The sequence below is a fragment of the Nomascus leucogenys genome, chromosome 2, assembly GCF_006542625.1.
Source record: "Nomascus leucogenys isolate Asia chromosome 2, Asia_NLE_v1, whole genome shotgun sequence".
NCBI lineage: Eukaryota > Metazoa > Chordata > Mammalia > Primates > Hylobatidae > Nomascus > Nomascus leucogenys.
Window position 1 is genome coordinate 1,648,492 of NC_044382.1, and position 15,127 is coordinate 1,663,618.

The window sequence follows — 15,127 nt, forward strand, 5'->3', positions numbered from 1 at the left end:
CGGGCCGCCCCGCCCTGCGCCGTCGACTCCGCGGCGGCCCCAGATCCAGGCCCCAGATCCAGGCCGGGCCGCGGCTCTCGCCGCCCAGCCCAGCCCAGCCCGGCCCGGCCCGGCCCTGCCGCGGAGGCGAGGCCGCCAGTGTCCCGCGCCCCTGATATCTGCAGTGAGCCTGATATCTGCCTCTGCCCTTCTGAGCCTGTTCCTTTTCCCTGAGTACAGGGCACAAAGCTTGCGCCCTGAGGAGCGGCCGGCGCGCTCCCTGGCCCGGTCCCCGCCCGGCCCCGGGCCCCCCGCCCCTCTCCGCCCCGGGGCCGGGGCCCCTGCCGCCGCCGCCGCCGCCTTCCGACCCCTGCGCCCCGGCCCCGGTCCCCCGGGCCATGCAGCCTCGGCCCCGCGGGCGCCCACCGCGCACCCGAGGAGATGAGGCTCCGCAATGGCACCTTCCTGACGCTGCTGCTCTTCTGCCTGTGCGCCTTCCTCTCGCTGTCCTGGTACGCGGCACTCAGCGGCCAGAAAGGTGAGCGCAACCCCCGCCCGGCCGGCCTGGCCCGCACCTGGCGCACCTGGGCGTCGGCGGCGGGAGCGGGCCCGACGGTGGCCGCGGAAGGCGGCCGGAAGCCGACGCAGGCGCCCCTTCCCCGCCCGGGCGGCGCAGAGGACGCCCCTCCCACCCTCCCCCACTTGTTTGCTGCTGGAGCCGCGGCGTTCTCCTCGGGCCCGGGCTGCGCCGGCCGCGCCCGTGGGTGCTCCGGACCGGACTCCGCGGGCGCAGCTGTCCCGACGCTGAGCTGGGGACCCTTGGGGTTCTCGGAGAGGGGCAGAGACCCAAGGTCACAGAGGTCCCGGAACGCCAGCCACAGCCACCTGGGCAGGAGCTGGGGCGGCGTGAGGGACACAGGCGCGAGGGCACCGCTAGGCGGTCAGGCACCCCCCCCCCCACACCCTGCTTCCCGCTGCCCCGCGCCGGCCTGGGCGACCCCGGCGTGACACCCGGTCCTGAGACTCCCTTCGGCGCCCAGAACGCCTCGGCAGCATCCGGCCTGTGGGAGGGGGGAGGGAGGGAGGCGTCCTGAGCCAGCCTGGCCCCTGCTGCCCTGCGCTCCCGTGCGGCCCCAGCCCGTCCTCCGCACCCCGAGCTTCGCGGGCTGGCCCCCGCCCTCTGCGTCCGCCCAGCGCTTTTGCAGGCGGAGGGTGCGGACCGATAGCCCCCCGCCGCCCGGCTGGCGGGTCTTGGCGATGGTGGGACCGAGTAGGGCCTGAGCCCTCGGAGGCGCTCTTCCCCCGGCCTGGAGGTTCCGGGAGAGTGGCCTCCTGCCTGCCTGCCTGCCGGAGGCCTAAGCGTGCTGAGTCCAGCTGCCCCTCGGCCTCCCCGCCACCTGCTTCCCTGTTTCCCTGTCCCGGAGCGCCACCCCAGAGAAGCTGAGGAGGAGGGCGAGGGGACCTGGACCCTTCCGGACCCTCCGAGCTCCATCTACCCACGCCGAGCTCTGCCAGCACGCCCGCCTGCCGCACTTGTTCTGTCAGGGCAGAGGCCTGGGCTGGCCTTGGGGCTCCAGGGCCAGAGAGGCATCACCCAGGGACTCTGCCGGGAGCCTGCCTGACACGGGAGGGATGGCTGGGGCAGAGGCCGTGGTGGTGGGGTATATTATCAAGGGCAGGCATGGCTGGGGCAGAATTCTCTGTAGGTAGGGTGTGTCACCTGGGGAAGGACATTCTGGGTCCTTGGCAGGGTGACTATAAAAGCACACTGGCGTGAAGGCCTAGGTGGGGCCGTATCTGAAGGGCTGGGGCATGCTCTTCGAGTCGTGGGTAGAGCCATGAGCCCTTGCCCTTTGTCCTCAGCCAGTGTGTGCCTCCCACAGCAGCCACATGCCCCTGGATTGATGTCAGGAACCACCTCTGCAAGCCTGGCTTACCACAGGGAGCCAGTCTCCAGGACAAGAGAGTGAGGGAGAGGCACTGGCTCCGTGGCACCCACTGTGTCTGGGGGGCATCGAGGAGGCTGGCTCTCTGAGGGCCTGGGGAACAGGAGAGCAAAGAAGGGGAGCACTTAGATTCAAGAGCCCAGCCCCTAGGGGATGGAAGCCTAAGGATCCTGTGAGGCATGAGTAGGGGGTGACCTAGGCCTGCCTTGTCGAGGGGCTGTCACTGTTTCTGTGGTGACCCAGTAGTACCAGGTCTTTGGAGGCCTCAAGAGAAGCTAGGAATCTGGGTTCTTATGTGAACCCATCTCATTGTCACATGTAGAAAATCTGTCTTAAGCCCCTGGTGAAACCAGACTTAGCCAGTCTGAGGCCAGATTGGAACCTAGCCTCCACTTTGCAGCCAGCGGGCGTCCAGGAACTTGAGGGAAGGACCCAGGAAGTGGAATCTGCAGGGAAGGAAGGAGGTGGGCAGGGAGCCAGAGAGGAAGGACAGCAGGTGCGGGCATCATCCTGGAAACCCAAGGTCAAGCCCAGGACGGCCTCTTAGACCAACGCAAAGTGGACCCTGGAGAAGGGTTTGGGGCCCAATTTCCTATCTAGCCTGTGAAGCAGCTCTGCCAGCACTCAAACTGTGGCCCTCGGCCAGGCACCTGCTGAGGATCTGCCCAGGGAGGCAGACCCCTGGGGGCGGCCCAGGGTCTCAGCCACGCAGCGCTCCCAGCCTTCAGGCTGTCTGCCTCCCCAGGCCTGGCCTTCGGCAATGATGGACACCCTCCTTGACTCCTAGGAGGTTGCAGAGTCTGGAGAGAAGGCAGACACCTGCCACACACATGCATGGTGACAGCAGACCGTTATCGGGCCTGATATCTGCCTATGCCCCTCTGAACCTGTCCCTATGCCCCTCTGAGCCTGTCCCTTTTCCCTGAGTACAGGGCACAAAGGTTGTGCCCCAGCTTGGCTCTTTAATCTTTCCCCAACCAAGAGGGAAGCAGGGGGAACTGTGGTTTGTGGGCCCCAGGGTGTCCGAATGACTCGCCTCCAGGGGAGGGTGACACAGCCTCCAGGCCTCACTGCTGCTGCTCTTAACAATGTGGCCCTGAGGCAAGAAGGTGTGGCAGGGGCACCCAGGCTGGCCCCTCTCCTCACCTGAGCTGCCTACCCAGCTCCCGAAGGCTATAGGGTGCCAGCATGGCTTGGCAGAGCCCTGGCATGGGGCCTGGCCCATGGGGAGGCAGTCACAGAGTTGGACCCACAGTCAGAGAAGCTGAGGGCAAGGCGGGTGGAGGAGCTGGCAGGCGGGGGAGGCTGCCCAGGGCCAGGGCCTGCAGTGCGCAGGGAAATGACAGAAGGGTTGGTGTAGGCGGGAGCCCGTGGGGCCCTTTACCTCCTGGTAAACAGGACCTGGGGGAGAGGGGAGGCCCCTAGGAAGGAAGCCAGGGTAAGGCGCAGGCTGTTGCCAGGGTGATTCAGGCAGCCTCACCCACCACTGCCCACCCAGCCTGTCCATCTGAGGCAGTCGTGTGGGACAGAGAAAGCCAGGGTGGGGCTTGGGGGTGGGGGTGGGCGGTGGCTGTAAGTAGGCAAGCGGGGACTGGCATCTAGGCAGGAGGGAGGTGCACCTGCAGGTGCAGGTGGCTCTGAACCCACTCCTGATGGCTCTGTAGGCCTCTGCACCTCCAGTCCCATCCCTGTGGGCAACCGCTGCCCACACCTTGGTGTCGCCCAGCAATGGGTGAGCCCTGAGGGTAGCCAGCTCTGCATTCAAGGGGTTAGGTTTCCAGGGTAACCCAGCCCCTGAGCCCAGCGTGGAGCCTGGCAGATCTGGTAATCTGACTCCCCCTTCCCTCCTGCCAGGGGCTGTCCAGAGGCTCCGCTTGGCCTCAGCCTTTAGCCCCAGAGAGGCAGGGTGTGGGAGGGTGGGGGCTGGCTTCTTGGGTAAGAGATACTTCAGGGAAGGTCTACCTGGCTCCCTGCTCCTTAAACCTTTCCCTCCTGCTCAGGTCCACCCCTTCCTCTTCCCTGGTCACTGGTACTTTGACCTCCTGCCCCTGTTTCGGAAAGGGGTGTGCCCTGAGGTGACTGAACTTTGCCTGATCATGACCTTGATCATGCACAGGGCTGCTGGTGGGGTGAGGCCATCCCACGCAACTCTGGGGTCTGTGAAGCCACCAAGGATCAAGGAATGGAAGAGCTGCCTGGGGGTAGAGGGAGTTCCGTCAGGCTTCTTCAACTTGGAGACTTGGAAACATAAGGCCTTGTAGGCCACATAGGTTTTCAGAGGCTCGCCTGGCAGAGGCGCTGAGCCTCCTGCTGCATGGACTGTGGGCACCGAGCCACCAGGAGGTTGTTGATCTCATTCTTGCTCACTGGTCCTTCCCAGACTGATGGTGCGTCTCTACTGTCCCGCAGCCCCACCTGTGTGCTGCCCCATCCACCTACAGCCCTCATGCCTGGGCCCAGCTGGAGGTTCTGACATGGGCCCCCTGGGGTGGCATGCAGACCCTTCAGGGTGTCCCAGGCGCAGCACAGGTCTCCAGAGACACAGGCCCTAGGGCATTCAGAGCTAGTCCCCTTGCTGCTGTCGACTGTCCTTGAGCAGCCCCAGGGCGGGGCGGGTTTCTCAACCTCATCTGCTCACCTGAGCAATGAAGTGAGGTGAGCTCCTGGAACTGCAGCAGCCACCCCCGGGGCCATTGTGAGGCTAAGAATCCAGTGCAGGGTGAGCAACCAGCGACCGCTACAAGGACAGTGAAGAACTAGCACCAGGACCTTGGGTAGCCCACCCCCTGGAAGGAGCATGTGCTGCAAAAAGCAAGAGTGGGCTTTGGAGGCCAACAGACAGAGCGGATTCGGTCTGAGGCTGTTCCAGCCCTTGCTTAGGATCCACCTACCTAGGTCTGGAAATCGTATTCCCGTTTCAGATGCCGCCTCAGAGGATAAAATAAGCCCCAGTAGGGGAGAGTACTGGAAGAGGGCTAATTCCCCTGTTTTTCTCCCCACAAGCATTAGTGTCAGTGTAATTTTAGAGTGACCCCAGCTATGTCACGTGTGGCAGGCACAACAGATGTAAATGAGCTGTTGCAGAGATGGGCACCCAGATGTGTGCGCTGGCACACTGAAGGGGCCCGTAGGGCGGCTCTAGACTGCCCCCTCGTGACGGCTTGCGTACCACCTGCAGGCGACGTTGTGGACGTTTACCAGCGGGAGTTCCTGGCGCTGCGCGATCGGTTGCACGCAGCTGAGCAGGAAAGCCTCAAGCGCTCCAAGGAGCTCAACCTGGTGCTGGACGAGATCAAGAGGGCCGTATCGGAAAGGCAGGCGCTGCGAGACGGCGACGGCAATCGCACTTGGAGCCGCCTAACAGGTGAGGTCTGGGGCGGGAGGGGGAAAAGGCGGGGGCGGGCTGGTTGTAGGCTCCCTAGTCTCAGCCCCGATCCTTCCCGACCCACCCAGAGGACCCCCGATTGAAGCCGTGGAACGGCTCACACCGGCACGTGCTGCACCTGCCCACCGTCTTCCACCACCTGCCACACCTGCTGGCCAAGGAGAGCAGTCTGCAGCCCGCGGTGCGCGTGGGCCAGGGCCGCACCGGAGGTATGGGCGTGGACAGGGAGGAGCACGGGGTGGGGGGACGGGTGGCCCCCGCGCCCTTTCCAGCGTCGGGCCTCCGTCCCCCATAGTGTCGGTAGTGATGGGCATCCCGAGCGTGCGGCGCGAGGTGCACTCGTACCTGACTGACACTCTGCACTCGCTCATCTCCGAGCTGAGCCCGCAGGAGAAGGAGGACTCCGTCATCGTGGTGCTGATCGCCGAGGCGAGTGAACCGGGACTCGGGGTTGGGGGACGTTCAGAGGAGCCCCCGCGGTGCAGAACTGACAGCACGAGCCATTCCGAGGAGAAAGCTGTCGGAAGTTCAGTTGCTAGTTTCATTCGCAAATGTTTTGAGATAGAAAGTTGAAAAAGGGCATTCTGGTGCCCTCTACCCCTACCCACCCCCCCCATTCCCCTGTCCTTGGCCATGCGAGTCCTAAAGGGAAAGGGCTGTCTCTGGGGGCCCCCTTACTCTGCCCTCAGCACAGCAGGCCCGTTCCCTCCACGTGGGGGGCATCTGAAGCCTGTGCACCTTCTCCAAGCCTTTCCAGGCCTTTTGGGGCAGCAGCAGGGCTAAGGGAGGGTACTTGGTCTCCCCACAGACTGACTCACAGTACACTTCGGCAGTGACAGAGAACATCAAGGCCTTGTGAGTACTGGTGGCCCCAGAGAGCTGGTGGCGGGAGAGCTCTGTGCGGGGTGCTGTGCTGGCAGGTTCCTGCCTCCCCGTAAGATGGTGCCTTTCCTATCTTGGGGGGAGGCAGGGAGCTGGTTGGGGAGGGGTGGGTGTGCAGAAGTGGCCCCGCCCCTCTGGAGCTCTGCTACCTCAGTTGGCTGGGTGTAGGGGGTGGTGGGGGGCTGGCACTGGGTGAGCCTCAAGAAAGAGCCACAGTCTGGTGGGCTCGGCCCCCCTCAGCCCCTGGAGGCTGCATACAGACTGGGCCTTCCCGTCCCCCAGGTTCCCCACGGAGATCCATTCTGGGCTCCTGGAGGTCATCTCACCCTCCCCCCACTTCTACCCTGACTTCTCCCGCCTCCGAGAGTCCTTTGGGGACCCCAAGGAGAGAGTCAGGTACTAGTTACTCCCCCATACCCTCAGCAACCTGCCCACCTGTGCTGAGAACCCATCTACTGGTGTCTGAGTCCAGGGCGTTTCCCTGCAGTGCCCTGAATTCTCCATGGGAGGACCCGTGCATGGGGGTGGGGGGACAGAAGCTGCCCACCCAGCGGCTTCTCTGCGGAGCCACACAGGAGGTGGAGGGGTCTGAACTCCTGAGGCCCCGCCCCGGCCCACAGGTGGAGGACCAAACAGAACCTCGATTACTGCTTCCTCATGATGTACGCGCAGTCCAAAGGCATCTACTACGTGCAGGTCAGCCCCAAGCCCTGTGTTGCCCTGCCCTGCCCTGCGCTGCCCTGCCCTGCCCTGCGATGGGTCAGGTCCATCTGGGTGCTCTTCCTGAGCCCCAGCCCCTCTCTGCTCACCCTGCAGCTGGAGGATGACATCGTGGCCAAGCCCAACTACCTGAGCACCATGAAGAACTTCGCACTGCAGCAGCCTTCAGAGGACTGGATGATCCTGGAGTTCTCCCAGCTGGGCTTCATTGGTGTGCCCCTCCCCTTACCTGAGGGTGCCTTTCAGTCCCACCTGCCTCTGCCATCCTCTCTCCCAGTCCCACAGTGTCCGCTGTGAGCCTCTGCCCAGGTTGGGCCCTGCCTGGTGTGCGTGCTACAGCCCCGCCTGGCCTGTTCCCATTGCCTGTGCGTCAGACATGTCTGCCCTCATCACCTGTCTGCCCCCCTGCCCCATTATGCCCACACCTGCCCGAAGCCGGCCCCTGGGTTTGCTGTGAGACTCTCCGGGGCCCCTGCAGGGAGAAAGGAAGTAGGCGGAGCAGCACTGCCCACTCAGGCCCCTCCCCACTAGGTAAGATGTTCAAGTCGCTGGACCTGAGCCTGATTGTAGAGTTCATCCTCATGTTCTACCGGGACAAGCCCATCGACTGGCTGCTGGACCATATTCTGTGGGTGAAAGTCTGCAACCCCGAGAAGGATGCGGTGAGCAAGAGCTGGTGGGACTGGCAGGGGCAGGGCCAAGGGGCAGGCAACCTCCACCCCAAACTGTGTCCCTGTCCTCTATCTGATCACATAGAGAAGGCACTGTCAGCTGTGGGAGGGCCCTGGCAGCCCCCAGGAGAGGCCATGTTGAGGAAGGAGGGCTAAGCCGAGCCCTGGGGTGTTGCCCACCCTCCACAGAAGCACTGTGACCGGCAGAAGGCCAACCTGCGGATCCGCTTCAAACCGTCCCTCTTCCAGCACGTGGGCACTCACTCCTCGCTGGCTGGCAAGATCCAGAAGCTGAAGGTGGGCTGCGCTGCAGGCTCTCCCTAGGCCGGGCTCAAGGTCGGGGCCCACGCCATCACTGCTGTCCCTCCTCTGCCGCAGGACAAGGACTTCGGAAAGCAGGCACTGCGGAAGGAGCATGTGAACCCGCCAGCAGAGGTGAGCACGAGCCTGAAGACATACCAGCACTTCACCCTGGAGAAAGCCTACCTGCGCGAGGACTTCTTCTGGGCCTTCACCCCTGCGGCGGGGGACTTCATCCGCTTCCGCTTCTTCCAGCCTCTAAGACTGGAGCGGTCAGTGCCAGCACCTCGGGTCTGCAATGGGGGCGGGGCTGGCTGGCCACCAGGGTGTAGGCTCCACCAGCAAATTCTCCTCACATTCTTCAGTTTCCTCATCTGCAGTGGGCCTCCTAACGGTAACTACCTTGTGAGGACTAAGTCAGGCAGCCCCTAGGAGCTCAGGGATGTTCCCGTCACCATCCTCCCAGAGGAAGGCCCTGGTCTCTTTGCACAGCCTGACAGCTGCCTGGGGGGCCCCCCTGGCGCAGGCCTGGCCCTTCTCTGCTGGGCCCTGGGTGCTGTGCTGGAGCGCTGCCCCCGCAGCAGCTCACAGGCCTGCCTGGCTGCAGGTTCTTCTTCCGCAGTGGGAACATCGAGCACCCGGAGGACAAGCTTTTCAACACGTCTGTGGAGGTGCTGCCCTTCGACGTAAGTTCGGTAGGTGTGGTGTGCACTGAGGCCGGGCCTCCCGCGGCTACCTGCTTCAGCCCTTGATTCTGTCCCCAGAACCCTCAGTCAGACAAGGAGGCCCTGCAGGAGGGCCGCACCGCCACCCTCCGGTACCCTCGGAGCCCCGACGGCTACCTCCAGATCGGTGGGTAGGGGTTGGGGGAGAGCGTGGGCTGGGCTGGGGCTCGGGGACACCCTCTCAGCGCTGCCCTCCCCCAGGCTCCTTCTACAAGGGAGTGGCAGAGGGAGAGGTGGACCCAGCCTTCGGCCCTCTGGAAGCACTGCGCCTCTCGATCCAGACAGACTCCCCGGTGTGGGTGATTCTGAGCGAGGTGAGGCTGGGCAGGGCCAGGCCAGGCACGGGGAGCAGCCAGGGAGACCCTGGCGGAGCTGAGAGGCCGTGCTGACCCTGGGTCCGGCTCTTCCAGATCTTCCTGAAAAAGGCCGACTAAGCTGTGGGCTTCCGAGGGTACCCTGTGGTCAGCCCTGAAGCCCACGTTTCTGGGGATGTCATCACTGCCGTCCCCGGAGGGCCAGATACGGCCCCGCCCGAAGGGTTCTGCCTGGCGCCAGGCTTGGGCCGGCCTGGGGTCCGCCGCTGGCCCGGAGGCCCTAGGAGCTGGTGCTGCCCCCGCCCGCCGGGCCGCGGAGGAGGCAGGCGGCCCCCACACTGTGCCTGAGGCCCGGAACCGTTCGCACCCGGCCTGCCCCAGTCAGGCCGTTTTAGAAGAGCTTTTTCTTGGGCGCCCGCTGTCTCTGGCGCGAACACTGGAATGCATATACTACTTTATGTGCTGTGTTTTTTATTCTTGGATACATTTGATTTTTTCACGTAAGTCCACATATACTTCTATAAGAGCGTGACTTGTAATAAAGGGTTAATGAAGTGTGTGCCTCAAATGTGAGCGCCCTGGGCATCTCCCTCTGCCCCTGCGGTTGGCTTCATTTGGTCTGTGCCCCAACGTGCCAGCTGAGCCTGGCACTGGGCCTCCCCAGCCGGCATCAGCAGCGACCTTTCCCTGCTAAGTCAAGGAGCCAGCCTGGCCTGCAGGCGCGGGGTCCAGCACCTGGGTGTGCAGCTGCAGTGCCACCTCGGTGCCAGCTCACCCCCGTTCCTAGGATCAGGCCGCAGAGTCAGTCACTGGTGAAACCAGCTCAGAATCTGGGGCCACAATGCCTATAGCAAGTCCCCCAAATGCCTCCCCCATGTCCAAGGCCTGCGATGAGGCCTTCCCTTAGCTCCTCAAGCTGAAGGCATTTCCCAGCCTCCTTGTTCCCCTCCGTGTGTCTCAGCTTGGTCCTCGTCCTGGGTCCCCGACACTCTCCTCTGGCACGTTAGGGTCTCCCGCTCACCTCAGGGCCTTTGCACACACCGTTGCCCCTGCTTGGAAAGCTCTCCTTTCTCCGTTTCTCCTGCATACTTGGCTAAAAGTCACTTCTTTGTTTCTGTGGGCCTCCTCTGGATCCCCAAGGCTTCTGGATATTTCCTTGAGACCGCCTGTCACTGACTCACTTCGTTCCCATGGTGCCCGCAGCTCTGCGGACCTGGGAGGGCGGCCCTGAACACCTACAGTTAATGAGGGGGATCCAGTGCTGACCGAAAGAAAAAGGCCGCTGCCCTCACCTGGGGAGAGAGCCACAGGCTCTATCTAGTGTCAGATGTGAAGGCCAGGGGACGAGGGACTGGGGCGGCTGAGAGTCAGGAGAGGGGAGGCCCCTGAGGAGGGGGACCGGTGAGGAGACCGCTGAGCGCTAGGAGGGTGAACCCCGGCAGGACTGGGCGGCCTTGTGACCCCGAGGCTGAGTAGGGAGTGGGGTAGGAGGTGAAGACCGGATCCAGTCCCGCCCCAGGGGGAGGTCCCGTTCCTTCGTAGCCCCTCTCACGCCGCCACTAGGAAGCCCGCCGGGCTGCCCGGGCTTGGGCTGGGCCCCTCCAGGCTCCGTAGCCCGCGGTGCGCCACCCCCGCGGACACACAACGCAGCCCGGGTCTCGGTCACTAGAACTTTAATGATACAGACTAGGATGCGGAAGCGAGCGCCCCTCCCCGGGGCAGCGGGAGGCTCCGGCTCTTCTTTCCCGGCTCCGTCGGCCCGGCGGCCTTGGTCTCAGGCCCACGGCAGCAGCGTCCGGAGCCGTCCGAGGAGCGCGGCGCGCAGCGCGGCCGGGAGGAAGTGAGCGAGCAGGCCGAGCGCAGCCAGCGCCACCAGCAGCCAGAGGGCGCGCGCGCTCGCGTACAGGGGTGCCAGCCTGCGGGCGGCGGTCAGCCGGGAGGTGGCGCGAGGAGGCCCCGCTTCTTCCCCGCCGCAACCCCGGCCCCACGGGGACTTCCTCTGGCCGCCGCCAGGGCTCGCCCACCGAATCCCCAAAGGCGCTGGGCTCCGGCCCGTGGCCCGCCCCCAGCTTCGGTCCCGCTCCCCAGGAGCCCCGCCCACCCGCGATCTTTCCCCGGCCCCGCCCCGCTCCCCGTCCGGTCCTCACCTGAGCTGCGCGGAGCGCGCGTAGCCCTGGAAGTAGCGGAGACGCGCGAACAGGTAGACCAGGCCGCACAGGGCCGCCGCCCCTGCGAGAGGCACGCGCAGACCTGGTGAGCGCGCTGCGCGGGCCCCGGGGGTCCAGCGCGTGCGCCCCTGCCCCACACCCCGACCTTCATGAAAGAAGATGCCGGCGACCCAGAGCGTGGCGAGGAACAGCGGGAAGTACTCGCTGCAGTTCACCCTGCGGTGGGCGGGTGGGATGAGCGCGCGGGCCGGGATGGTCCTGCGACCCGGACCCGCCAGGGCCTCGCTCCCCGCCCCGCGCCCTCCCGCCGCGCCTCACTGGGCTCGGTAGACGCGCTCGAACTCGGGTGGGCCGGTGGTGAGCGGCGGCGACACGCGGAAGGCCCTGCGCGCTGAGATCACCTGCAGGGAGAAGTAGGCTGCGGGAGGAGGGGGAGCAGGAGTCAGGTCTGGACACCCGAAGCCCCGGAGATGGGAGTGGGAGGGATCCTGCAATCTGGCCCTTCACTGGGCCGCGTCCTCTCTTCCCTAAGGCGGAACCCCGCCCCTCCCACCCGAGGAAACCTCTCGTCTGACCTATCCCTGGCCTGCCCTGTGTCCCTGACATTCAGCGAGGAGGGCAGGGCTGAAGCCTGGGACGCAGAGAGGCCCTGTCCCAACCTGTGAGTGTATGGGGGAGGGTGAGTGATTCAGGCACAGGGACACCTGCTCCGCAAGAGAGACCGCTTGAGTCCTTGTTTCTGAATCATTTCACTCGCAAAACACAGGCAAATGCAGCTTTCAGGTCCCTGGCCCCAGGAAGTGCCTCGGGAGCCTGAGGGCAGAGCTGGCTGCATCCTCCCAGGTGCAAGGAAGCACACTCCCTGTAGCTAACAGTCCCTGGTCACCCACCTACCAGCGCCCACCAGCAGGGCCCTCTGACCCTGCCTCAGGCCAGGATCACTAAAGCCTGTGTCCCTGTGCCTCCAAACCTCAGTTTCTCTGTTCCTGCATTCCGGTCCCAGGCCTAAATCTGACACCTCTCCTGCTCCCAGGAGGTTGCAGCTGGGACTCTCCTAGCCTAACCCCAGGACCCCAGGGCTGGGGTAGTTGCAGAGGGTGGGCTGGCCCTAAAGTTTCTCTGTGAGCAGGAGCCCTTCCCTTGGTCAGGTGAGGCCAGGCCAGACCACACACAGGCCAGTGCTGGCTGTGCACTCCCTCCCGAGACCTCCCGTCGGACCATCTCCCCCTGAGTCCTGCAGCCCTGGCACCTTTGCTGCTGGGCCCTCTGCAGATGGGTGTCACAGGGTGGCCATCCAGCTCAGTGCAGGTGCGGCTGGAGGTCAGGCTGGCCTGTCTGTCCAGCCCCTTCAGAGCCCCCTCCCCAGGCTGTGCCTTATCCTAGCCCACACACTGTGGAGTAGTGGTGTCTCTTAAGTGGCAAGGATATCTGGCCCAGGAATGTGTCCTTTAGGGCCAGTCTGAGAAAGGCATTAAGCAGGCTCTTTTTAGGGGGCTGGAGGAAGGAGTCCCACCTCTACCCTGCTCCACGTGGTCCCAGTATGGAGGTGCCTTTGAAGCAGGGCCAGGGAATGGGGGCTGCTTGCTGGGACGCTCAGAGAGGGGACAGCTGGAAAGAGCAGAGATCAGCTTCCCCAAGCCCATGGCTATCCTACCATTTGTCCTGGCACCCTTGCCACCCCCAAGTCCTACAGCTCTCACAGCCAGGTGCCCCCCAGGTCCCTGAAAGTCCCCACCCTCTTCCAGCTTGGGCTTGGGCCTGGGCTGGAGTCCCCACCTCTGCCCTCCACCTGGGCCTAGGGGGCAGAGGGCAAGCTGTAGGGATCTGAGGCCCACCCTCTTCCTAGATAGGAACCAGCCCACCTTGCAGCAGGACTCCCAGGAGGGTGACAGTGGCCAGTAGAGCTACCTCGTCCTTCATGGTACCGTTGGCGCGGTGGCACAGGCTGTGTGTGAAGGCGAGCTGGGGAACGCTTAGCCCCGTCTGCTGTTCAGAGGTCGGCCCAGGAGAGGAAGAGCAGCCTCGGTGCTCTTCCTGCCCCATCTCAGTGGAGGGGGTGCGTGGGGGTGTGACCATATCACACAGAGCCAGGGAGCCAGGCCAGGCCAGCAGGGAGGAAACCAAAGTCTGGGCAGGGGAGAGCAGCGAGCTGGAGACAGCCTCACCACTTCCTGCTTGTTCGTGCCCCTTCCTTGCCTAGTCCCGGGTGGCAGAGCCCAAGCTGTCCATCTGGGTCAGCTCCGCTATGGGTGTGCCCCCTGCTGCATCACCCCACTTTCTCCAGGGCCTTGCAGACCCCCACGTCATGCTGGAGCCAGCCCCAGGCTCCCGGCTGACTCCTCCACCCACCTTATCTGTTCCCTGCCGCCATCCAGGCTGTTCCTGGCAACCCCTGCCGCACCCTCCTCTGCGGAAGCCCTTCCCAGTGCCTTTGGCTTCAGAATGGAGTCCCAGCGCCCCCCAGCCACACTGGGCCCCACAAGCTCTTTCTCCTTCAGGAAACCTCATGCCTACCAGCCTTAGTCGTCGCAGGGGTTCCATGCACAAGGGTCACCCTGCCAGGAGGAAACCTATTCAAGCCCCCTGGGTGGCGGGAGGGTCAGCCCTTGTGGGCCATCCCTCTCCCAGGCCTCTCTTGGGCCTCCCACAACAGTCACCTGCTGTGTCTTTCTGCCCTGCAGCCCTCTTGCCTCAGGGTAACAACCCTCCACCACCTTCCTAAGACGGCTGCCCTCCCCACACTCAGGCCCTGTGGTCTGGACAGTGCTGACTCCTGCCCCTTCCAGGCCTGTGAGATGGACACTGAGCCAAGGCTGACTCAAGATGGTGAGATGTAGTTCTGGAAATTTCCTTAGAACTTTGGGACAGGAAACTCCGAGTGGGGAGGAGGACTACGGCAGGCCACCCTGAGGAGGACAGGGCCCACGCAGGGCCAGGTAGAGAGGAAAGGTGGCACCTGAGGACTCCTGTCTGGAGTCCTGGGTGTCCCCCTCGCCCCGCCTGGAGCGCCCCCGGCCGCAGGCCTTCCCAGTTGTGCCTAATGGTCACTTCCTCTTTTGGCTTGAGTGGGTTTGCGGTGGCTTTTGCTCAGAAGTGGCAAAGTCCAGACTGACCCAGAAGCACAGGCAGGAGCTGGGGGAGGCCACAGGCCGTGCTGCAGGGGTCGGGCCGCATGGCTCTGCCCTCGCACCTGGTCCTTCCTTGCTGCCCCAAGCTCAGCTCCAGCCTGAGGCTCAGAGCCTGCCGGGCTCTCTCAGAATCCCTTCTTCCTCCTCTGGGTATCGCCCCTGCCCCTGGAAACCAGATATGCCCCAGCTGGGGGCTCTGTGAGCTCCTCCAGGGCAAGGGCCAGGGCTCAGGCCCGGCCCCTGCTTTAGACCAAGGTGTGACAGTCATCTTGGGGCTCAGTGATGGAGGACTGCCTCCTAGATCCAGGACACAGATGCAGTGCCAGGGAGTGATGGTGGCCGCGTCCTCAGACTCTGCCCACTCAGCCTCCTTCCTCCCTGAAATCTGCCCCACAGGGCCTGCCTGAAGGGTGGGATGCAGGCCGCCACGCAGGGGTTGACACTGGTGCCAGTGGGCTGTGCCCAGGGTGTCTGTGTGCACCACGCATACATACCTGCATGCCCCTTGGTCAGTTGTCACACACCCATGTCTCTGTGCTTGTGGGTGTCCAAGTGTCTTCGCGAGTCCAGGCCCTCCTGTCGGCCAAGCTCTCATTTCCTCCAAGGCCTGAATGTCCTCCCGTCGGAGTTCATCCCCTCAGTCCACAGCAGGAAGCCAAAGCCTAACATCAGCAGCTTCTGAGGAAGTCCCTTGGCAGATGTGCAGGGCAGAGACCTGGGTCTTGGCCCTGGGAGCCCTCCCCGGGTCTCTTGGTCCCCACCTCCCTCCCTCTGAGCCTGCCCAGGCTGTCAGGGCCCTGCCTGGGCTCAAGCCAGCTCAAGCTGACAGAAGGGCCAGCCAAGCCCCCAGCCCTGCTCGGGCCACCCAGCTTCCATCTTCCTGTCTAGCTCTGGAGGCACCAGCATCAG

At 64.3% G+C, this 15,127-nt stretch overlaps 3 protein-coding genes across 14 annotated transcripts in view; 1 reads left to right on the forward strand and 2 right to left on the reverse strand.

Moving 5' to 3' along the window:
* Positions 1-620, reverse strand: part of SQSTM1 (sequestosome 1) — a 45,008-nt gene extending 44,388 nt beyond the window's left edge. The window contains exon 1 of one of the 3 annotated variants that reach the window (XM_030824399.1): positions 413-620. The gene's annotated coding sequence lies outside the window, so the exon portion shown is untranslated. The remainder of the gene's footprint in view (positions 1-412) is intronic. The other 2 variants (XM_030824382.1, XM_030824421.1) reach the window with 2 other exon arrangements.
* Positions 6-9,477, forward strand: MGAT4B (alpha-1,3-mannosyl-glycoprotein 4-beta-N-acetylglucosaminyltransferase B). 2 transcript variants are annotated; one of them, XM_030824344.1, is made up of 15 exons: positions 6-517; positions 5,104-5,289; positions 5,379-5,519; positions 5,606-5,739; positions 6,119-6,165; positions 6,475-6,588; positions 6,813-6,888; positions 7,009-7,123; positions 7,444-7,574; positions 7,773-7,880; positions 7,962-8,155; positions 8,491-8,569; positions 8,648-8,735; positions 8,810-8,922; positions 9,019-9,477. In XM_030824344.1, the coding sequence occupies exons 1-15, from the start codon at positions 421-423 to the stop codon at positions 9,040-9,042; spliced, it is 1,647 nt and encodes a 548-aa protein (XP_030680204.1). In that variant the 5' UTR covers positions 6-420; the 3' UTR covers positions 9,043-9,477. The 2 variants fall into 2 exon arrangements, with proteins under 2 accessions (XP_030680204.1, XP_030680200.1); XM_030824340.1 differs by lacking the exon at positions 6-517 and having other exon boundaries at positions 950-5,289.
* Positions 9,478-10,577: 1,100 nt separating this feature from the next.
* On the reverse strand, positions 10,578-14,918 carry LTC4S (leukotriene C4 synthase). 9 transcript variants are annotated; one of them, XR_004032661.1, is made up of 5 exons: positions 12,953-14,918; positions 11,409-11,508; positions 11,236-11,306; positions 11,070-11,151; positions 10,578-10,838 (listed from the first exon to the last, which is right to left on the reverse strand). XR_004032661.1 is itself a non-coding variant. In XM_030824534.1 (5 exons), the coding sequence occupies exons 1-5, from the start codon at positions 13,164-13,166 to the stop codon at positions 10,697-10,699; spliced, it is 609 nt and encodes a 202-aa protein (XP_030680394.1). In that variant the 5' UTR covers positions 13,167-13,562; the 3' UTR covers positions 10,578-10,696. The 9 variants fall into 9 exon arrangements, 5 of the variants coding, with proteins under 5 accessions (XP_030680394.1, XP_030680372.1, XP_030680402.1 ...); XM_030824534.1 differs by having other exon boundaries at positions 12,953-13,562; XM_030824512.1 differs by having other exon boundaries at positions 11,070-11,306; positions 12,953-13,577.
* Positions 14,919-15,127: the final 209 nt, after the last annotated feature.